Genomic DNA, 21,773 nt, shown 5'->3' with positions numbered 1-21,773 from the left:
GCCAGCACTGGTACCCACTGCTGCGCAGCCTGTCCCCACTGCCAACATGGCATCTCTCTCAGACCCCAACCCTCCTGACACAGAGGGAAGGAGAATTCTTGCATCCCCAATTGCAGACCCTCAGTTTGACAGCCTGGCTTATCCCCTGACCACTGATCAAGCTGCCAATCTCAGTAAACAGGTTCTAGATGTTATACATGAGGCTAGGTGCCCTAGCACTAGAAAGTCTTATGCTGACAAATGGAAAAGGTTCTGCACCTGGATTTAAGCTAAGGGAGCCAATACGGCACATTCATCCCTACCTCTCATCCTGGATTACCTAGCGGACCTGCTTCAGTGGTCTCTCCTTTTCCTCTATTAAAATTCATGCCTCTGCTATCTCTGCTCATTTCAACACTGAGCATCCTCTTTTCTCACACCCTCTCCTCAAACAGTTCCTAAGAGGGGCTAGCAACTTGAGGCCACCCAGAAGAGCACCTACCCCAGCTTGGGACCTAAACTTTATGTTGGAAAAACTCATCCTGCCCCCCTTTGAACCAGTATCCAGAGCAGAGTTAAAGTTTCTCTCCTGGAAAACAGCCTTGCTACTGGCCATCACTTCAGCCAAAAGAGTATCCGAGCTACAAGCACTCTTGGCTGTAGATCCCTTCATCATCTTCCATGCTGACAGGGTGTCCCTCAGGACTGACCCATCCTTCATGCCCAAAGTGGTGTCCAGTGTGGCTCTCAACCAATCCATTCATTTGCCCACCTTTTTCCCTAACCCACAAAACAAGGGGTAAAGGATCCTGCACTCTCTAGATGTAAACAGCTCAGATTCTACCTAGACAGGACTAAATCATTCAGAATGAATGATCAGTTGCTAGTCAGCTTTGCTGCAGGGGCAGAGGGCAAAGTCATATCCAAAAAAAAACATTTCCAAATGGATAGCACGCTGCATCCATTTCTGTTGCAAACAACACAGGAAACCTCCCCCTAAGGGGGTCAGGACTCACTCTACCAGAGCAGCCTCCACCTCTACAGTTTTCCTCAGAGGAGTCCCCACCAGGGACATTCTGGAGGCTGCCACATGGGCATCTGTTCACACTTTCACCAAGCATTACCACCTGCCTATCTTTGCCAAATCCAGGGCAGGCTTTGCCACTGCAGTCTTGCAGGTTATCCTAGCCAGCCCCTAGTCTTCTTATCTGCCTCCACCCTTCTCCTTAGCTTTGGGAATCATCCCAAATGTGATGACTGCAACAGTGAAACACGTAGAGCGTAGTACAGTTGTGTACATTTACCATAAATGCAGATGTTCGAGTGTATTCACTGTTGCAGTCCTGGTTTCCCTCCCTCCATCCCCTTTTTCTTCTCTCTCTCACCTTACAGGGAACTTTTGGTATTTACTGTCTACTGGTGGGGTTCTTCCACCATATCCTGGCTCCCACTTGAGGGCTTCTGACAGGGCACGAAAAACGGATGTAATGGCATCAGCTGCCTTACTTTATACTACTTGACTACCTGACGTCAGTCCTGAAGAGACTGCAACCAATGCAGAAATACTAAGCCTCTGGTATTCGGGCAGGTCAAGGGCTACCCTGGCATGGATAACCCAAATGTGATGACTGTAACAGTGACTACACTCATATCTACATTTATGGTAAGTGTACACAACTGTACTTTTTTGCATTTGTCTGTTGCTTCCTGGTATTTTTTAGTTCTCTGCTTTGCTCTTTGGCTTCTCTGCTGCCCCAGGGGTCTTCGCCTAATGCCCCGCTCTTGTGATTGCTTTTTTGTAGCATGAGGAGAATACAGAGTTTTCCTTATCTGGGTGACCTGCTTATTTAGGCTTCCTCTCCAGAGACTTTGCTTCAGCATCTTCACTATGCTGTTAGGGTTTACAGTGAATTTCCAAAAATTGTTTATGGCTCCTTCTCAGGATTATTTTTTTCTCGGGTGCAGGCTCGAGACTGTTCCTATGCTGGCATCCCTGCCTCTTCCCAAGGCTTTAACTCTTATTGCATTCTTTCAATGTCTTCTTCATCTGGTCTCTGTTACAGCCAGGGAGTTTCTAAGGGCTTTGGGAAACAAATTCCTATGCTTCCTTTTGCCAGGTTTCATATGAGAAAGTTACAGTGGTTTGTAAAGGCAGTGTGGCTTCAACATTCTCATCCTTTGAACTTTCCAATTCCTCTTCTTCTGTGACTGAAGCCAGAGATGTTCTTCATTCCACATTGCTGCAGTCCTAAGTATTGGGTAGTCCGCTGTCCAGTCGGCCCGAATACCAGAGTATATGGCTGACGTCGGTCAGGGCGCATTAGACTGACGTCAGTACGTCAGGGTACTAATGCGCATGACCGACGTCATATCCTCAGTCTTTTTTGCCGCATGGTCCGATGCAGAAGCAGTTTTGCGAGTGCAGGTTGGCGTTCTGAAATTTTCTGAAGTCGGAGTTTCAGACCGAATCAGAGTTGGCTAAGTACCCCGTTGGGGAACATTTTGGTTTTTTCTTGCCTCAGTATTTAACCGGATGTCAGAAAAAGTGAATAACTGTATTTCTTGTGGGAAACAGATACCTCATAGGGATTACCATACCTTGTGTATACCTTGTTTAGGGCCTGAGCACGGCGTTGTTGGATGCCGCTCTTGTGCTAGGTTTAACAAACGCACTATTAAGAGAAGGTTAGACTGTGCCAGGTTAGTGTTTGGGAAGCGTTGCAATTATAAAATGCCGTCGGATGCTCCGGCGCTTCGTCCAGAAAGCGCAAGGACAAAACAGCGAAGCCTAGGGTTGATGAACCGGCAGTCCCGGACGTCGGTTCTTTAGAAGGCTCAGTGGAGCCACAGGTTTTGCCAGGAGTTTCTTTGGAGTCTCAGGCAGAGACTTTACTGTTACAGGATGTGCCTTCTCAGGAGGTAGGCCAGGCTGAGGGGGCTTCTCAGGTAACTGTTCTTCCCTCTCTTCCCAAGGTAGTTAGAGCCTCTCCTTCTGTTTCCAAAACTTCTTTGAGAGGTAGGCCAAGTTTAGCTTCAGTGGGGGTTTCTCCTAGCACTTCAGGTTCTGTGCCTAAGAAACATATGCTTAAAATGGCAGAAGATTTGATTACTATGATTAGAGGTTCTATGCCCCCTCCTGATAAGAGGCCTAGGGTGGAACCTGAGTTTGATAGTTTTGAACAGTGTTCAGAGGCTTCTGAGTCTTCTGCGGAAGATTTGCAGGAGTATCCTCCTTATTCTGATTCTGATGTGGATGATTCCACTCCTACAGCTTCTCCTCCTGAGGATTTCTCATTTTCAGAGACTCTGCATTCCATGAGGGAGCACTTTAAATGGGAAGGCCAGGATTATTCTGATTCCAGGAAAAGGCTTAGGGAATTCTTGTTTTTACCTCAGCATAGGCCCTTAGCTATACCTCCTGTGTTGAATGTGGTGGAAGATGTTTTTGCAGAGGCTTCCCTGAACCCTGATTCTTTGCCTCCTGCTCCTGTTAAACCTGATAGGTACTATAGGGTGCCTGAAGCTCATAAGTATCTTTTTAAGAGTCCTAGGGCAGACCCGGAAACGGTTTCTCAGGGACCTAAAGGTGTTAAGGCCTCTGTGGTGAAAAACCCTGTTCCCACTGATAAAGAGGCAAGGGCTTTGGATAGATGGGGAAAGAAAGTGTACACTTCTTCCACTTTAGCCATGAGGGCGTTGAATTGTCAGTTTCACATGCTAAAATATCAAAATTATCTCCTTTCACAACTGAAATCCAAGGTGGATGCTTTGGCGGAAGGTATTGAGTGTAAAGAGTTGCTGGATTTAGTTCATGTGTCTGAACAAGTGGGTAAGCATTCTTTGCAATGTGGTTTTGATGCTGTACAGGCCTCCTCGAGGGTGGCTGCCACTAGTTCTGTTCTTCGCAGGCATGCCTGGTTGAGGGATCAGAATTTAGCTGAGCATGTTAAGACAAGGATTTTGGATGCTCCTTTACAGTCGGATGTGTTGTTTGGTTCGCCTGTGGAAGCAGTTTTAAAGAAAATGGAGGACAAAGCTAAGTCTATGCAAACTGTTAAAGATTTTTTGCAGGTGCAGCCACCAAGTTTAGTAGAAATTGGCCTACTAAGGGATGGACATATCCTGCTTATGATTCCCAGTCTAGGGGTAGGTCTAGACGTGGTAGGGGCAGAGCTCAAGGTTCTTTTAGGCCTAGAACAGGGAGTTCACCTGCTCAGACTTCTGGTGAGGGCAGGGGTCAGTCCTTTCGTAAACAGACCCAATGACCTGCCTTTTCAGCTGCCAGTAGATTCTCGCCTGGCAGCTCCTTTGGGAGGAAGACTGTCTCTTTTCAAAGAAAATTGGGATTTAATTACTCAAGACAGATGGGTGTTGGATATCATTCACCACGGTTACAGGTTTTATTTCCATACATTGCCCCATTTCAAAGGCATGCCAGACGTTCCTCCTCCACAAAGGGAAGAGGCTCACAAGCAAATTTCTCTGTTACTCCAAATAGGGGCCATTCAGCCAGTCCCTGTATCAGAAAGGGGCCTCGGATTTTATTCTCGCCTGTTCCTAGTACCAAAGAAGGGGAACACGTGGAGACCAATTTTGGATTTATCTATCCTCAACACTTATCTGGACATTCCCAAGTTCAAGATGTTGACGTTACAACAGCTTTTACCTCTACTGGGCAAAGATCACTGGATGGTAACTTTAGATCTCACGGAAGCTTACCTTCATGTGCCTATAAGACTAAGTTGCAGGAAGTATCTGCGTTTTCGAGCTGGAAATTCTCATTATCAGTTCTCTGCATTGCCCTTTGGCTTATCTACTGCGCCCAGAGTATTCACAAAGGTTCTGGCTCCAGTGATAGCTTACTTCAGGCTAAAAGGAATTCAAATCTATCCTTACTTGGACGACTGCTTGATTCTGGCTCAAGAAAAGGAAGACCTTCTACAGCATCTGGAATATGTTATAGCAGTGCTAAGATGCCTAGGGTATTCTGTGAACGAAATAAAGTCCAGTCTAGTACCCTCTCAAGACATGTGCTTTCTGGGTGTGAGACTGAATACAGCAGCCCAGATGGCCTTTTTAACCCCGGACAAACAAAAGAGTCTATTCCTTTACTTCCATCAACTATCTCATCAGTCCGTGCTGACTGCAAGGACAGTCCTTCAAGCATTAGGGTTCATGGCATCTTGTATTCTGGTGCTTCCCAATGCCAAACTGCATATGAGGAAGCTGCAATGGTATCTCAAAAATGTATGGACACAGCACTGCCAGGATTTGGACACTGTCATTCAAATAATACCTTGCCTTCAAAAAGAATTTTTGTGGTGGGCTCAGGAATGTCACCTAAACAAGGGACTCTCTGTGACCCGGCCAGAGGCGAGTCAGATTTTAACGACAGATGCCTCGGACATTGCTTGGGGAGCTCATCTAAATGGAAAGTGGATACAAGACAAGTGGCCTGCCAGACTACAGCATCTACATATCAACATGAAGGAGATGTTAGCAGTCCAGTTTGCATTAATGGCTTTCAAGGAGTTACTTCATCCAGGGCAGGTGTTGATTCTAACAGACAACACAACTGTCATGTGGTACATCAACAAACAAGGGGGAACACATTCTTATCCTCTATGCAGGCAAGCAATGATTTTATGGGAGACTGCGCTCAGCTTGCAACTAACTCTTCAGGCAAGGTTTCTGCCGGGAGCACAGAACTCCTTAGCAGATGTGTTAAGCAGACAAATCATGGATCCCCACGAGTGGAAACTGGATCTTCATGTATTTCAGCAATTGACAGTGTCATGGGGAACTCCAGACATAGATCTGTTCGCTTCTCCACTAAACCACCAGCTGCCAAAGTTTTGCACAAAGGGGTTTCATCACACAGCTTGGAAAGTGGATGCTCTTTCTTTCAGTTGGAAAAATCTTCATGTGTATGCCTTTCCACCTCTGCCTCTTCTTCCAAAGGTGCTCTTAAAGGTCAGACAAGACAAGCCAAGGATGATTTTAATAGCTCCAGATTGGCCTCGGCAACACTGGTACCCACTACTGAGGAGTCTGGTAAGGAAGCCTCCATGGCCTTTACCTTTGATTCCACATCTGTTATCTCAGAAGGACGGTCATCTGCTCAATGTCAAGCTTCACTCTCTGCATCTAACAGCCTGGCATATTCTGTGTTGAAACACAGCAGGTCTCAACTTCCTCAACAAGTTTTAAATGTGATTATGGAAGCTAGAAGACCTAGTACAAGGAAAGTGTACAGAAAAATGGAAGAGGTTTTATTTTGGAGTACAGCAAAGAATTTGGAGATTTCTGAGCCTAATTTGAGTGTGGCTCTTCAATATCTTACTGAGTTATTGGACAAAGGTTTGTCCTTCTCTTCCATTAAGATTCATGCTGCAGCAATTTCAGCTCACTATGATTGTGACCCACCATTGTTTTCGCATCCTTTGTTCAAGCAGTTTCTTAGAGGGGCAAAGAATATAAGACCCCCACGTAGAGCTCCTACTCCTGCTTGGGATCTCAATTTTGTGTTGGAAAAACTTACTCTACAACCTTTTGAGCCTGCGGCTACTGCTGAATTGAAATACTTGTCATGGAAGACTGCTTTTCTGTTGGCTATTACTTCTGCAAGAAGGGTGTCTGAGTTGCAGGCCCTTATGGCAGTAGAGCCCTTTTGATTTTCCATAAGGATAGGGTATCATTACGTACTAATCCTTCCTTTATGCCTAAGGTGGTTTCTAGTGTGGCTTTAAACCAAACTATTCATTTGCCTACTTTTTATGCAGACCCCCAAAATAAAGGGGAAAAGATTTTGCACACTTTAGATGTACACAGGCAATTGCGTTATTATTTAAGCAGGACTAAGGATTTTAGGCAGTCTCAGCAGTTGTTTGTTTCTTTTGCTTTGAGTTCGCAGGGCAAGCCTGTGTCAAAACAAACTATTTCTAGGTGGATTGGGTTTTGCATTGCATTTTGTTATTCCCATCATGGCAAGGAGATTCCAGCTGGGATTAGGCCTCATTCCACTAGGGCTACTGCCACTTCCAACAGCATTTCTAAGGGGGGTGGCAACTAAGGATATTTTGGAAGCAGCTACTTGGAGTTCAGTGCATACTTTCTCTAAGCATTATCACCTTCCTCTCTACTCTAAGTCTAGGGCTGGTTTTGCCACAGCTATTTTACAAGGCATGTTGTCAGCTCCTGCTTCTCTATGATTTGCCAGCCTCCCTTACCTCTGCTTTGGGATTCTACCCAATACTTAGGACTGCAGCAATGTGGAATGAAGAACATAGTACAGTTTTGTACCTACCATAAATGTAGATGTTCGAGGATCCACATTGCTGCAGTCCAATTTACCCTCCCTCCTTCCCCTCTGTGTTTAGGGGTGGTTGTGTAGGTGAGGTTATATGCTGATATTTTTGTATATATGTTTTTGTATATATTGTACATAATTTTGGTGCAGGTATATTGGGCCTTGTCTTTTTAGGGTCTTCTGACATCTGGGGCAAGAAAAGACTGAGGATATGACGTCGGTCATGCGCATTAGTACCCTGACGTACTGACGTCAGTCTAATGCGCCCTGACCGACGTCAGCCATATACTCTGGTATTCGGGCCGACTGGACAGCGGACTACCCAATACTTAGGACTGCAGCAATGTGGATCCTCGAACATCTACATTTATGGTAGGTACAAAACTGTACTTTTCAGTGGTGGGTTCATCAACTATCCCTCAACCTAGGCCTTCCTTTTCAGCCTCCAGTTTCCACTCAGGAACTTTTTTCATACGCCTTAGGCACGGTGTGGGGAGCTTCTTTCCGCTCTCTGAAGGTTTCAAAGCCCTTGGTCCTTTTGTCAAAAGGAGGACCGTGTCATCATCAAAAAGATGAGGACTCCTCTTCTGGCTCTTCAGGCCTTCTATTTTCTATTCCTTCCAGGGCCCCTCAAATTTTTTTTTTTTTTTTTTTTTTTTTAGACAATACCACAGTGGTGTGGTTCATCAACAAGCAAGGGGGGGACATGGTCTTGCTTTTTGTGGAGCCTAGCTCTTCAGATTTGGGATCTGGCTATCCGGTATCGGGTGACTGTTTAGGCGCTGTTTACATTCCTTCCGATCAGAACATTGTGGCAGACTTTCTGAGCAGGTTCATAACACAGACTCACAAATGGATGCTTCACAGAGATGTGTTTATGGAGATTGTCCACCAGTAGGGTACTCCTCGGGTAGATCTTTTTGCCTCCCCTCTGAACAGACAACTTCCTCTATTTTGTACCAGAGTTCCATGTCCTTTGACATGGAAGGTGGATGCCCTCTCTTGGAAGGGGATGTTTCTTTATGCCTCCTCTCCCCTTCCTCACATACCAAGGGTCCTGTTCAAGATAGAATCTTGTTCTATCAAAATCTTGTGGTGACTCCCTTTTGGCCCAGATAGCAGTTTTTCCTTTTTCTTCTGCACTTGGCCAAGAGCAGTAATCGCAAGTTAACTTTACAGGGTGGACGTACTCCCATAAAACAAGGGATGTCTCCTCCATCCCTACTTGCCCAATCTTCAACCGACACTATGGGTGATAGGGTTTTGATCCCTTTTAGGCACCTTTTTTCTGAGGGCGTGCTTTGGGTTCTGCAGGAGGCCAGGAAACCCCTACCAAGAAATCTTATTTGTCCAAATGGACGAGATTTTCTGTTTGGCGTCTTTCTCTTAACCTGGATCCACTTTTTGTGGAAGTTCCATTGATTCTCTTATTTGTGTCACGTGAAACTATGATCAATGCTGGGTTGGCATGCTCTTCATCTATTTCTGCTGGTCTGCCTTTGACTCCTCCTTTGGATTCTAAATTTGAGGCCAAACAGTTCCTTAGGCCTCCCAGAAAGCCTATCCCTCCTTCCTGGGACCTTAACTTTGTTCTCGAAAAATTGAGTCAGCTCCTTTTCAGCCTTCAGCTTCCTTACAGCATTGTACTACTTCTTTTGGCCCTTACTTCAGCTAGAAGGGTGCCTGGGCTTCTGTCTCTTATGGCTGATATCTCCTTTTTCAGTTTTTTCACAAGGCCAGGGTGCCTCTTTGTACTAATCCTTCTTTCATGCTCAAGGTGGTTAATGAGTTGTCTCTTACTCATTCTATTAATTTGTCCACTTTTTTCCCTTCTCTGCAGTCTGCTAGTGAAAAGGTTCTTCACACCTTGGATTTGCATAAACAGTACCAATATTATTTCAATAAAACTAAAGCCATTCGTAAATATTGACCTATTTTTGTTTCTTTCATTGTAGATCTTTAGGTGTGGCTGTTTCTAAGCAAACTGTTTCTTCCTGGATCTCTAAGGCCGTTTTCTTTTGTTACTCCTTTTTTCATAGGAAAAGCCTTTCTTCTTCTATTAAGGCTCACTCAACCTAGGCTGTGGCTTCTTCTGATGCTTTCTTGAAAGGATTAGATACCAACTCCATCTTTGCAGTTGCGAAGTGAGATTAACCACTCAACTTCAAGAAAGTAGGGACTCATGGGAGCCAACACATCCAGACAAAGCCCTTTATTTCGTAAAAAAAAAAAAACGGACAGTGAAGAGGACAGATATTATTTCTTATTAACACTCGAGACCCACCAGGAAATCCCCATGACCCATCAGTGTGCCTTGGACCGCATTTTGAGAAAGACTGTACTAGACAACACCATATATTGCTGGGCCCTATAGTAGAGGTATTTTTGGTCTTGAAGAGTTCCGTTAATGAGATGATCCTTTGAGATGTTGTGTTGGTGGGAAATGACTAAGGGATGTTTGCAGTGGGTTTTAAATGTTTCAAGTGAGAAATTGACAGCAAACTTCCTTGGTGTTACGTTGGTAATGTTTTTGGATTGGAGTAGGAGGCGACATTAAAGTTCAGAACACTAATATGAATTCTTCCGTAGTTTTCTGATGTAGCTAAAGAAGGACTTGTAATTGTCCTTTGCTTCAGAAGCTAACTTCATGGGACGCTATGATGGCCCTAATAGGTGCCTTCAATTTCTTGATGAGTTTTTATGTTCTCCTCCTTGTTAAGGGGATTTGGGCCTAAGAATGTAATTTAAGCCATTTCTTCCTTTTGTCATATAATTTATGTAGTGACCACCAGGGCTGTATGTTAAATTTACTACTGCATTTGGTTCTGTTAGGACTGCCATGTCAGTACATTTAGCTAAATGAGTATATAGATCCTTGTCGTATGGCTTCCTGTTCTGGGTGCATTGTGTGGTTTACATAGGTCATCATATGATTTTTAGAAGGTTACTCTTTCTGAAGTCTCTAAATGGTGGTGGTGTCTACAGGGGTTAGGGGAGGGTGGATGCTCTGAAGTTAAAGATAACCAGTTGGTTGTCTGACTTAACTAGTGGTGGAACAATCTGAGGTAATTGCTGATTTTGTGAGAATATTACTGCCCCTGGTGGGATTACAGACAGTATGATCCAAGGATTCTCTAATCTAAAAAACTTTTTGTGTACCCTTCTTTAGATGTGTAGGTACTTCAGTCTGTGGTGGAAGATTTGAAGTCACTTAAGGATCCATTATCTACGGGGATACTTTCAAGGGATGCTTGAAAATGTTTGTAATACTCTGGAGGGTGTGGGAGGGGATCGGAAACAGTCTAGGAGTTGAATCTGACTTTCCTAGTGTGAGCTGGAGCTCTTTGTGGGTTTCTGGTTATCACCTTAGAATATGTAATATCCTTGACAAACACCACTACTCCACGGTTACCAGAGGACTTAGAGGTGATGGGCATTGAACCCTGGCATGGAGGGGATCTTGTCATTTACATTTAAGATGCAAAAGTGCTCCCAGATAAAGCAGTTTAGTATTAAGACTCCTGGCATTAAGAATGTCCACCTTTAATGTTCAATTTATGATTTGATTTGTTGGTTAGGTTGGTATGTTCATTTAGATGAACTCTACCTAAAAAAAAGCACAATGGGGCAGCAAAGACTTTGGCCAGAATGTGTGTAAACCTTTGAACCAGAGGTTTAGACTCTCCATGTCCAAGCAGATTGCATTGTCAATCATCTCATCCCAGGGAGAGAGGTACGGGAATGACACCATCTGCTTAACCAGTAGCTCAATCCAGTTATCTTTTCCTTGAATCGTGGCATCGTTGGTAAAGAGAGGATACCACTAAAAAAAGTCTTACCCCTAACTGAAGAGACTAGAGCAAGTTCCATCAAGTCCTTCTGCATGCCCGTTGTGAGTTTTCATGCCAGGTCATTTACTCCCACATGGTGCACAATCATGCCTTATTCATACTTCCTGCTGGAGAGGGACCATAGTTTGATATATCAGGCAGATCACTGTAACCCTGTCCTTGTTGATTCTAGTGCGTATGGAATTAGCGTGTCTAATAATAATAATAGAGTCATCAGTTGCTAGGATGTTTCCAGAAGCTGACTTGTTCTTGTTAAACATTTGCATGATAGGTTTGTGATGCGTTTATAAAGGGGTGTAAGTGGTAGGTGTGTTTTAAGAGGATTTCGTTGATGCCTGCATTTAGGATTCTATCTGTAAGAGGTGCAGACACACAGCTGTTGCGTTAAGCAAGAGTTAATTTCTAGTGATTTTTCAGGGAGATGTTCTTTGTGTTTCAGTGTTGCAGTCATAACGGATGGGATTTTCTGCCATAAAAGCCCTTGGCCGGCCTAACTACTAGACAGTTTATTCCTCCTCCCAAGGTCAGCGGATACCCTGAGCAACTTTGACAGTCTGGGTATAAAGGGAGTCAGCTGTACCAAACTGCAACAGTGAATACACTCCAACATCTACTTTTATGGGAAGTGTCCACAACTGTACTTTATTACACTGCCTTAGGATGCCGAGTGGTAGAAGGGAGATAGATTGCTGTCCATCCATGCTGTCCGATGCTGTTATATATATGGACTTAGAAGGGGAAAGTGAGGAGGAGAGTTTACACAATCCCACTAAATACATAGAGAGTAGCAACAATCAGACTTGCAAAGCTGGTAGCAGGTCAGAGCAGATCACAAGTAAGCAAAGCCTAGATTACACTTGTGCAGATCGCCTGCAAGATAAGGGCGTAATGGCTTAAGGCAAACCACTGTCCAGCTACAACTGCGGTGGTGTGGTGCTCTCAGCACCGCTGAGCGCAGCTGTTCTCAGCAAAAAGTAGGCGGTAGAAAAACTACTGTAAATTCAACGTGTTAGTGCTCCACTACCCAGACATGGCAGCAATTAATGTATACTCCCACCACAAGAATCGCTACTGCTTCAAAATGGCTCCCACACCAGGCCTAAAAAAAGCTAAATGAAACCAGTGCAAACAGTGATTTAAGTGGAGAAAAGTAGGCAAAACTGTTTGTTACACAGAGTTAGCAAAGTTACTTAAGTGCATATGAAAAATGCAAAGAACTTCTCTAGAGTTATTTCTGATATCAAATTTCAGAAATCCGTAATTATTTCTCAAGCTGACTACATTCAAGCACAGTTTCTCTGGAGTACTTCTGAAAAGATTCCAGAGTAGCTGTGAAACTGGTGCCTTTTTATTTACAAATATAAAGGCATGTTTTCAGACGAGAAGTAGCTCCGAGAGTCCTCCTTTCATGTTTAACCATCTTTCTGTCATGTGATATTGCAAAGGATCTTTTCAACAATGTTTTCTTTTGGAGAATGTGGTACTTCAGCAGGGACACTGCTAGCTTTTTTCCCTGTATGCCATGAGTTTTTAGACTGGTGAGGTTTTTCACAAAGGTTATTTATAGAAACTTGTTGATAGGGAGTTTATTTAATGACAAGTACGGTATCAGATATTTGATAATTTTACCTAAACTACTCTATTTACTTATTACTGTATGTAAAGTATATAATAAACTACTGAATTATTGTTGTAAGCTAGTTAGTGGCATGCCACATGTTAGATGCACCAAGAGGTTGTAAAAGTCCTGGCCTGTAAGTCTGTGTATCTCCATTCTCCTGGGTGTACATACTGCACGTATAATCTCTTTATACATTATGGCTTAAGTACTACCAAATACTTTGGGTATTAATGGCAGTAATTGGTTGAAATGATCAAGTACTCTCCTCACAAGGGCAACACGTTCTAGAATAAAGCAGTTGCAGGTGTTGATTCTGCCTCCAAGGGTATCCGATTTCTGCATGGACTTGTGTTGAAGACTGAGAACTTCCAGTGCCATTGAAAAGCAGAACTGTAAGAAATGTGGAGCCGATTGGGTATTTGTTAATGGCAACACCCACTTGCATTGTTGCATAATGCTGTGTTTTATTGATTTAAATTGTATTGCAGCACTTCCTCACAGCCAGCCTACGAGTCTTACCTGCATGCCTTTATTTTTTCTGCTAGGTGATTGGGAAGGGTAGTGAAAAGTCCGAAGACAGTTCTGTTGATGAGAAGTACCTGATTGCTACATCGGAGCAGCCCATTGCAGCTTTTCACCGAGACGAGTGGATGAAGGCTGAGGACCTTCCAATCAAGTATGCTGGTTTGTCATCTTGCTTCAGGCAGGAAGTGGGGTCTCATGGCCGAGATACACGAGGTATCTTCCGTGTGCACCAGTTTGAAAAGGTAACTTCCAGGAAGGGGCAGTTGCTGTGTAACAAAACTGACTTAAATGAATGTCCAGTGCTGTGGAAATAAATACGCAGTTTGTGTAGCAGGGATCAGGCGAGTATTATGCCTGTAGAGTTTCAAACTCTTCATCCTAATTTATTTAAATGAAGTGTCGTAGTTCTGGTGATCTTCTGTTACCGGTGCTGTCATGCAAGTGTTGATGATTAAATCTGGGCAGGATCTCTACCGTAAAGTCTATGCAAACAAAGGTCAAGCTTTTTTGATAATATCTGGGGTAAATTTCATTTATGTCGTACCTTTTTATGCTGACTCGCTTATGAATTAATGTTTAGGTATTTGTAATGACATCTTGGATGCAAGCTTAGTACATTCTGCCTTTAGTTTCAACTTCTTAGCTGCATTCTTTTGCGATCCATAAGGCTGTGCTCTGTTTTGTCACTGTTTTGATGCCCGAGTCATCCTTCACTTCCGCAGGGGTGGGGATGTACAATGAGCTGTCTGTCTACACAAGTCGTCCTTCACTTTTGCAGGGGGACATTGCCAGCAAGCAGCCCTATGCCATCGCCACAAGCATGGTAAGTGGTTTCCCTGGTCTCCACCTGGAAAATCGTACTTCTCCATGTCCTCCCTGACCACCTGCTACCTTCACTGCCTCCTCAGTCACTTTGGTCTCTGAAAAGGCTCTGTCCCTCTGTGCCATGGAACCAAGTAAATTGATGAAACCTTTCCAAATGTCCGTAATGACAAAGAAATGGTCATCCTCTAACTTCAGCCTAATCGTCTTGTGCCCATCAACCTCAAGTAATGAGCTACCTCAATGACCACGACCTTATTCGGAGCCCTCCAGCCCCAACTTTAGACCAGATAAGCACCCCTCCCTGGATCTTCTCATAACAAACATTACACAAAAGAATATTAATTCCACCTTACTACCTCCTACCTTTAGCAATCACTGCCTCTTTTATTTCATTCAAGTATCTACGTATAGTAAGTATTCTCCAAAACGTAACACTTTTCCACCCTAAGAAAAGCAAAACACTTCTGTCCTTGCACATTTCACAGTGTTTGATGTGGAAAGCAATGTAGATAATTATACTTGGATAAAGTGGTACATGTTGATGCGTGGGATTCATATGTGTGTTCTCAGTTGTATATGGCTGGCATGCACTCATAATTGCATACCAAAGCCCTGTGCAGGTCACACAAATTTCTGCATGGCCCACTGCATATCTGAAAAAGTACAGGTACGCAGATGAAGGTCCACACCAACTTTCATGATTCACAGACATTCAGGTTGTGGAACAGAGCGTTTAGCTGAAGGCCAGCTTTGTGGGAGTGCACTTGCAAACTAATCACGCAAAATAAAGATAATTTTTATCAAGTGCCCTTGTAATAAAGGTGCTCGGCACACAATTGCTGAGTAACCGCAGAGTAAAAGAAACCACATTGTGATTACAAGGACTGCAACACTATCCCAGTCCAGTGTAACAGCTACTATGCAGGGCATTGCTGTCATCAACATAATGACAGAAACATTGTATGGTGATTTGCAAGAGGAAATGTGGATACAGCGTCTCTGTAGGTAACTGTACTTTGCAAGCAAATCTTTGTTGAAAACCACACTGCAGAATTCCTCACAATTACACACATCACTTGTATAGTACAGCAGTGTTCCATTGTCCACAGTCATGCCAGTAGTGCCACAGCCTTTTAAGAGTAACCCAACACTAAGTACAGACAGATAACTAATGCTCTGGTGTCCACCCCATCTTCATCCACTGTCTCTGTACTTCTGGTACAAACCCAAAAGTAGCCTGTCTGGTTCATGACAACACATCCTATGACTCTGCAGCATTATACACAGGAGTACCATAGGGGTTTGTAGAAGCAAATTTACCACAGCCTGGTACATTTCTTTCAGTACAGTAGCCCGTATCTGTGAAGTACAGAAATGGTTGTAAGGTCAAAGGTTAGACAACTGTAGGATTTGCTTCCACATGCACTAGATCAGGAAGAAGAAACTTGCTCTTTTTTTCTGAGTTGTAACACTGTTCTTATTTATAAGTTAAGCTTGTATTAAAAAATTTTATGACTTCTGTGTTTTTAGTTCAGTCAGTGTTGCGGGGTCATCTTTTGTCACAGTGGAATTGGGAGAATCACTGTGTGTAATTGCTGAGTGTTTTAGAATTATACACAGAAAATTTGAGTTTGAGGTGTTGAGTATATTTTTTGTGTTCACTGCAATATTTAAACATTAGCATGTGAGTCATTAAAGAAACTAGAGTTTTAAGTATACAGTACACACATCTTTCCTTCTTTGTTCCCTGTGTAGATTGAACAGTTTGTCTTTGCTTCTCCTCACAATAACAAATCCTGGGAAATGTTCGATGAAATGATTGAAACAGCAGAAGGCTTTTACAAGTCTCTGGGTATACCATATCGTATTGTGAATATTGTCTCAGGTATTTACCAAATCCTGACCTATTTATCTGTATAAACAGTTTAACGTAGCCATTTAAAATGTCATGAGATGGTTGCCTGCCCTACACATGGATACCATTGTGCTGCACTTAAGAACATGTGGGGATCTAAGAATCCGAATGAGTCATGGCTGTGTGCTTCAGTCTGTTAGCTGGGGAGACTTTTTGGTATTTTTATGTACAGATGACCTTGCATTTTCAGGAAAAATGACTCTTGCAGAGAAGACCAGCAGCTATACCTGTGGCAGATCGTGAAGGGCAGGATCTTAAGTTAGGAGGAAACTAGAAAATCACAGCCGTGTAGATATGCTCATTTCTTTGGCACCCATTGATTTGTAGACTGATCCCCTTATTGACCCTGAGGAGGCTGACATGGAACAGCCTACAGGCGTATCCTGTCCAAACAGTCAGATGTCTGGTTCCCCAAGGCCTTACTAGCCTAGTATTTTCAGCAGAACCAAGCTGTGTTCCTCATATTTTAGTTGTGATGATGTCTCTGGTTCTTTGTCTGTCATGTAGTTTCTTTAGAAGTTCCTAAAAAGAATAAGCAAAAATCTAAACCCTTTCTTTCTCTACTTACTCCTGTTTTTGGAGACCCACAGCAGGAATGCAAGATTTTTCACAACTTTTTCAGAGTCCTGGTGGCTTTTAAAACCCCCTCAGTTTTTCTGCTTCCACTTAATCTACCCCCATAAAACAAGGGACACATCATCTGAAGTGGATTCTTCCTTTGAACCATTGTTTGAACTCTTGGATTATTCTCAGATTCCTTCTTTGGACTAGGAATCTGAACCTGAACCTAACGACCACAAGGGCCTTTGTAAGCCTAGACATACATCACAAATCTCTGACAAGTTCTGATGCCCTTGATAAGTGTAAGCATGGGCCTGGGAGAAGAACCATTTACAGGTTATATCTGTCCATTAGAGACATAGATGCTAAACCAGGGATGAATTTCCGGTTTCCCAAGTTGCACCTGAATTGGGTTAGGGAGGAACTCTGCTTAACATGGATAGGGAGCCTGTTCCTTTGCTATGGTAGTCTCTGGGATACATACCTATCTCTTCAGCAGGTCCTATTTATATCACGGGCAAGGTTTAAGTCTTTAGAATGGGTAGATGCTCTTCTTCTTTCAGTGTTGCAGTCATCACTCTTGGGTTATCTGCCTGCAGGTGGCCCTCAGTCTGCCCGAATACCAGAGATTTAGTATTTATTTATTTATTTTACATTTGTTGACCGGGCTAGTCTAGCTGGATACATGTCCATTTTCAGTAACATAAAAGGCAAATACAGATCAACAAATACATAAAATATAGAATTATAGCAGATCAAGTTCTAAAATTATACAAGCATATGCAAGTCCTGACGGGATGTACTAAAAATTGTCATAAGAGTTTAGTAGAAGTATATATATACATTTTTTTTTTTACCATATATACACGTGGTGTAGTCAGTGGTGATAACATAGGAAGTAGGCTTCAAATAGGTGGTATACAGGAGATGGTCTAATATACTAAATATATTAAAGTTTATTTGTAAAAAAATATATTTTACTGATTTAGGAGTAAATAAAGAGAGTAGGAGTAAGAAAAAGTTTGAAAAGGAAGATTAATCTGGGTGAATGCAGCTGCAGAACCAGTGAGTCTTTAGGTATAGCATCAGTTTCTTTTTGAAGAGTGGAAGAGAGGTTAGTGTTGTTAGTTCAGAGGGTAGTAAATTCCATAGTTTTCCTACAGAGTTTAGAGTACAGAGAGTCACCTGATGCGTTGTTGGACCTAGAAATGTTTATTAGTAGTTTGTTTGAGGAGCGCAGGTTTTTGAGGTTTTTGTAGGGTTCAATGATTGTGGAGAGTACTGGAGTGTTAGTGGGTTGATGCAGGGTCTTATGGACAATTGCAAGCTGGAGATATTGGAGATGGTTAGCAAATTCAAGCCATAGCTGCAGTTCTTCGGGTATAAAGGCATCAGCCGACGCCATTTTCCTCAGTCTTTCTTGCCGCGTGGCTCAAGCAGAAGCTGTTCGCAAGTGCCGGTCGGTCAGAACCAGAGATTACTACTACCGAAGACTTCTAAAAAGCTAAGTACCCCGTTGGGGACTCTTTCTTGCCTCAGCCGATGTCAGAAAAAGTGAATAACTGTTTAACTTGTGAGAAACAAATACCTCATAAAGATTTCCACTCTTACTGCTTATCTTGCTTAGGCCCAGACCACGACGTAGCAGCTTGTCTAGCCTGTGCTTCTTTCAACCGACGGACGCTTAGACGTCGGTCGGAATTTGCTGAAGAGTTTTTCTGCTCCGCTTTTGCTTACATTATGCCGTCGGATACTCCGACTACGCAAATGTCTAAAAAGCGCAAGGAAAAGGACCGACACTCGCGGTCCGCGGTTTCGGCCGAAACCGCGGTTAAGCCAACCGCGAGTGTCTCAGTTTCGGCTGAAACCGAGTCTACGGTTCTTCCTTCGGCCGAAAGCTTGCCTCCTACCGAGGCCTCATCCAGCTTGGCTGAATCTGCTACTGAAATCCCACCCGCTCTTGCAGGTTCACAGGATTTATCTGATACTATCCCTTTGGATATTTCTACCCCTGCACGTGGAGCTGCTAGGCCCCCTGCATCCATGTCGATTAAGGCCTTTGCCAGGGCTAAAGCAGCAAAAACTACCAAAACTGTGCCTGCTAAGACCCCCTCTCACAGGCCTAGCTCTAGTTCACAAATGCTTAGTCTAGCAGAGGATCTCATTTCTTTGATCCGGGGATCCCAACCACATCCAGACAGGGCCTCTCACCCTCCTCCAGAGAAGAGGACTAGAGTAGAGCCCCCTGAACCAGTTTCTTCAGATGACTCCTCTGATGAATCAGATAATTCAAACCCTCCAGAGGGCCCTTTTTCTCCTTATGAGGACTCTGATGCAGAAGAGTCCATTCCTTCTGCCTCTCCGCCTGAGGAATTTTCTTTTGGGGAAACCTTGCATGCTATGAGGGAACAATTTCAATGGCAGGGCCAGGATTTTTCAGACTCTAGGAAAAGGCTTAGGACCTTTTTGCATTTGCCACAGCATAGGCCTTTAGCCATTCCTCCAGTACTTACTGTTGTGGATGATGCATTTAATGATGCTTGTACTGCTCCTGATTCTCCTCCGCCCCTGCTAAGCCCGATAGGTACTACAGGGTTCGGACACACATTATCATTTGTATAAGGCCCCTTTGCAGATCCCAAACTATCTCCCAGGGACACAAGGCTGTAGCAGCTACCTCTGCCAAAACCCCTCCCTCTGAAAGGGAATCTAGGGCCTTAGAGAGATGGGGTAAAAAAGTTTACACTTCTGCTACTCTTTCAGCTAGGGCCTTGAACTGTCAATTCCACATGATTCAGTATCAGGATTTTATGTTAGACCAGTTAACTAAAAAACTGTCCTCTGATGAACCATTAGACAAAAATATGTACAGGAAATGGTACATAACATTCAGCTGGTCAGTAATCATTCCTTAAAATGCGGCTATGATGCACTGGAGGCTTCCTTTAGATCAGCCATGACTGGCACAGTGATCAGAAGACATGCATGGTTAAAAGAGCAGTCCTTACCAGACCATGTTAAATCAAAGCTCCTAGATGCTCCCATGGATAAGCTCAATTTGTTTGGCTCCCTGCACAGCAGGTGCTGAAGAAGGTGGAAGAGAAAGCAAAATCTGTCCAGACAGTCAAGGATTTCTTGCAGGTCCAGCCTCCAAGGTTTAGCAGGAACTGGCCTTCCAAGAATTGGTCCTTTCCAGACACCTCCAGAGCTCGAGAGGCAGGAATAGGTGCTCAAGAGGCAGGGGTCAATCCAGGGTGCCTACAGGGGACGCCAGTGGCAGGCTAACAACCAGCGAGGTACAGCCACAGATCCAGCCACCACCACTTCCACAGGACAATCACAGTGACTTGGCTCTGGCACCGCCTACCAGGGAACAACTAGAAGCACCCTTAGGCGGAAGCTAGCCTTATTTTCAGTAAACTGGCATTACATCACAGGAGACAAATGGATTTTACAGACAATAGACCAAGGTTACAGGTTTCACTTCCATACTCTACCAAGGAAGAGAGGAATGCCAAACCTACCTCCAAATCAGAAGACAGAAGCTCTACAACAAATAACTCACTTACTAAGGATGAGAGCTGTAGAAAGGGTACCATCCATGGAACAAGGGCAAGGATTTTACTCCAGACTCTTCCTGGTACCAAGAAAAGAAAACCAATGGAGACCTATTCTCGACCTGTCCGCTTTAAACACATACCTCATTGTTCCAAAATTCAAAATGCTGACCCTACAGCAGCTTCTTCCCATGCTGGGCAAGGAGTCTTGGCTGGTAACTCTAGATCTCAAGGAGGCATACCTGCACGTCCCCATATGACCAAATTGCAGAAGATACCTCAGATTTCTTGCAGGATCAGAGCATTATCAATTCTCAGCATTGCCCTTTGGCTTATCTACTGCGCCCAGAGTATTCACGAAATGCCTGGCATCAGTAATTGCTCATTGCAGGCTTCAGGGAATTCAAATTTACCCTTACCTGGACGACTGCCTGTTACAAGCGGACAACAAAAACAAATTAACAAAAGATTTGGAAAGGGTCATTCATCTTCTACAAGCCCTGGGATACACAGTCAATATAAAAAAGTCAAGGCTGATACCATCCCAAAGGATAACCTTCTTGGGTGCAAATCTGGACACATCAAAACAAATGGCATTCCTGACAGTAGAAAAACAGGAGCAACTCCCTCTCTACTTCATGGCATTAACAACGCAGAACCAGGTAACAGCAAGGAAAGTCCTGCAAGCCCTGGGTTACATGGCATCCTGCATAATATTGATTCCACATGCCAGACTACATATGAGAAAGTTACAATGGTACCTAAGGAATTTATGGTCTCAGCACAAGCACAGCCTAGAAACCCAAATTCCAATAATTCCATGCCTGAAACAAGAATTCCAATGGTGGGCTCAGGCCTGTCAATCAAACAAAGGACTGCCCTTCCACAGCACTCAACCAAGCCAGACCATCACAACAGACGCCTCAGACCTCGGTTGGGGGGCACACATGCTGGACAAGTGCATACAAGGCTTATGGACTCAAGACCAGCTGCACCTACACATAAATCAAAAGGAAATGCTGGCAGTAAAACTGACAATTCAGACATTCAGACCATTTCTTCGACAGGGTCAACTGTTGATAAGGACGGACAACACCACAGTTATGTGGTACATCAACAAACAGGGAGGCACACATTCATATCCCCTATGCTGGCTGGCACTGGACCTATGGGATGTGGCTCTGAGCTACAACATTCAGTTACAAGCAATTTTTGTACCGGGGAAGGAAAACATTCTAGCAGACATACTAAGCAGAACTACCACAGATGCCCACGAATGGATGCTGCATCCGGACATCTTCAAAGCCATCACAAGAGAATGGGGATTACCACAAATAGACTTGTTTGCATCCCCACTCAATCACCAGCTAAATAAATTCTGCACAAGGACGTACCACCCACTTGCTTGGAAGGTGGACTCCCTATCCTTCAGTTGGAAAAACCTGACAGCATACGCATTCCCACCACTTCCTTTGATGCACAAGGTGCTTCTGAAGATCAAAGAGGAACGTCCGAGGATCATTCTGATAGCTCCAGACTGGCCAAGACAACATTGGTACCCATTACCGAGGAGTATGTCTCGGGAACAAATATGGCCTCTGCCCCTAGTTCCCTTGCTGTTAACACAGAA

At 43.8% G+C, this 21,773-nt stretch overlaps 1 protein-coding gene across 1 annotated transcript in view; it reads left to right on the top strand.

The window, feature by feature from the left end:
- SARS1 (seryl-tRNA synthetase 1) overlaps positions 1-21,773 on the top strand; it is a 423,834-nt gene that overhangs the window by 199,937 nt on the left and 202,124 nt on the right. The window contains exons 7-8 of the mRNA XM_044076473.1: positions 13,306-13,527; positions 15,866-15,995. Of these exons, the coding sequence (XP_043932408.1) occupies positions 13,306-13,527; positions 15,866-15,995 (352 nt within the window). The remainder of the gene's footprint in view (positions 1-13,305; positions 13,528-15,865; positions 15,996-21,773) is intronic.

Source organism: Protopterus annectens, chromosome 7.part0, assembly GCF_019279795.1.
Source record: "Protopterus annectens isolate FY-2018-M chromosome 7.part0, PAN1.0, whole genome shotgun sequence".
NCBI lineage: Eukaryota > Metazoa > Chordata > Ceratodontiformes > Protopteridae > Protopterus > Protopterus annectens.
The sequence above is the reverse complement of the archived record's forward strand: the minus strand, read 5'-3'. Positions and strand labels throughout refer to the sequence as shown.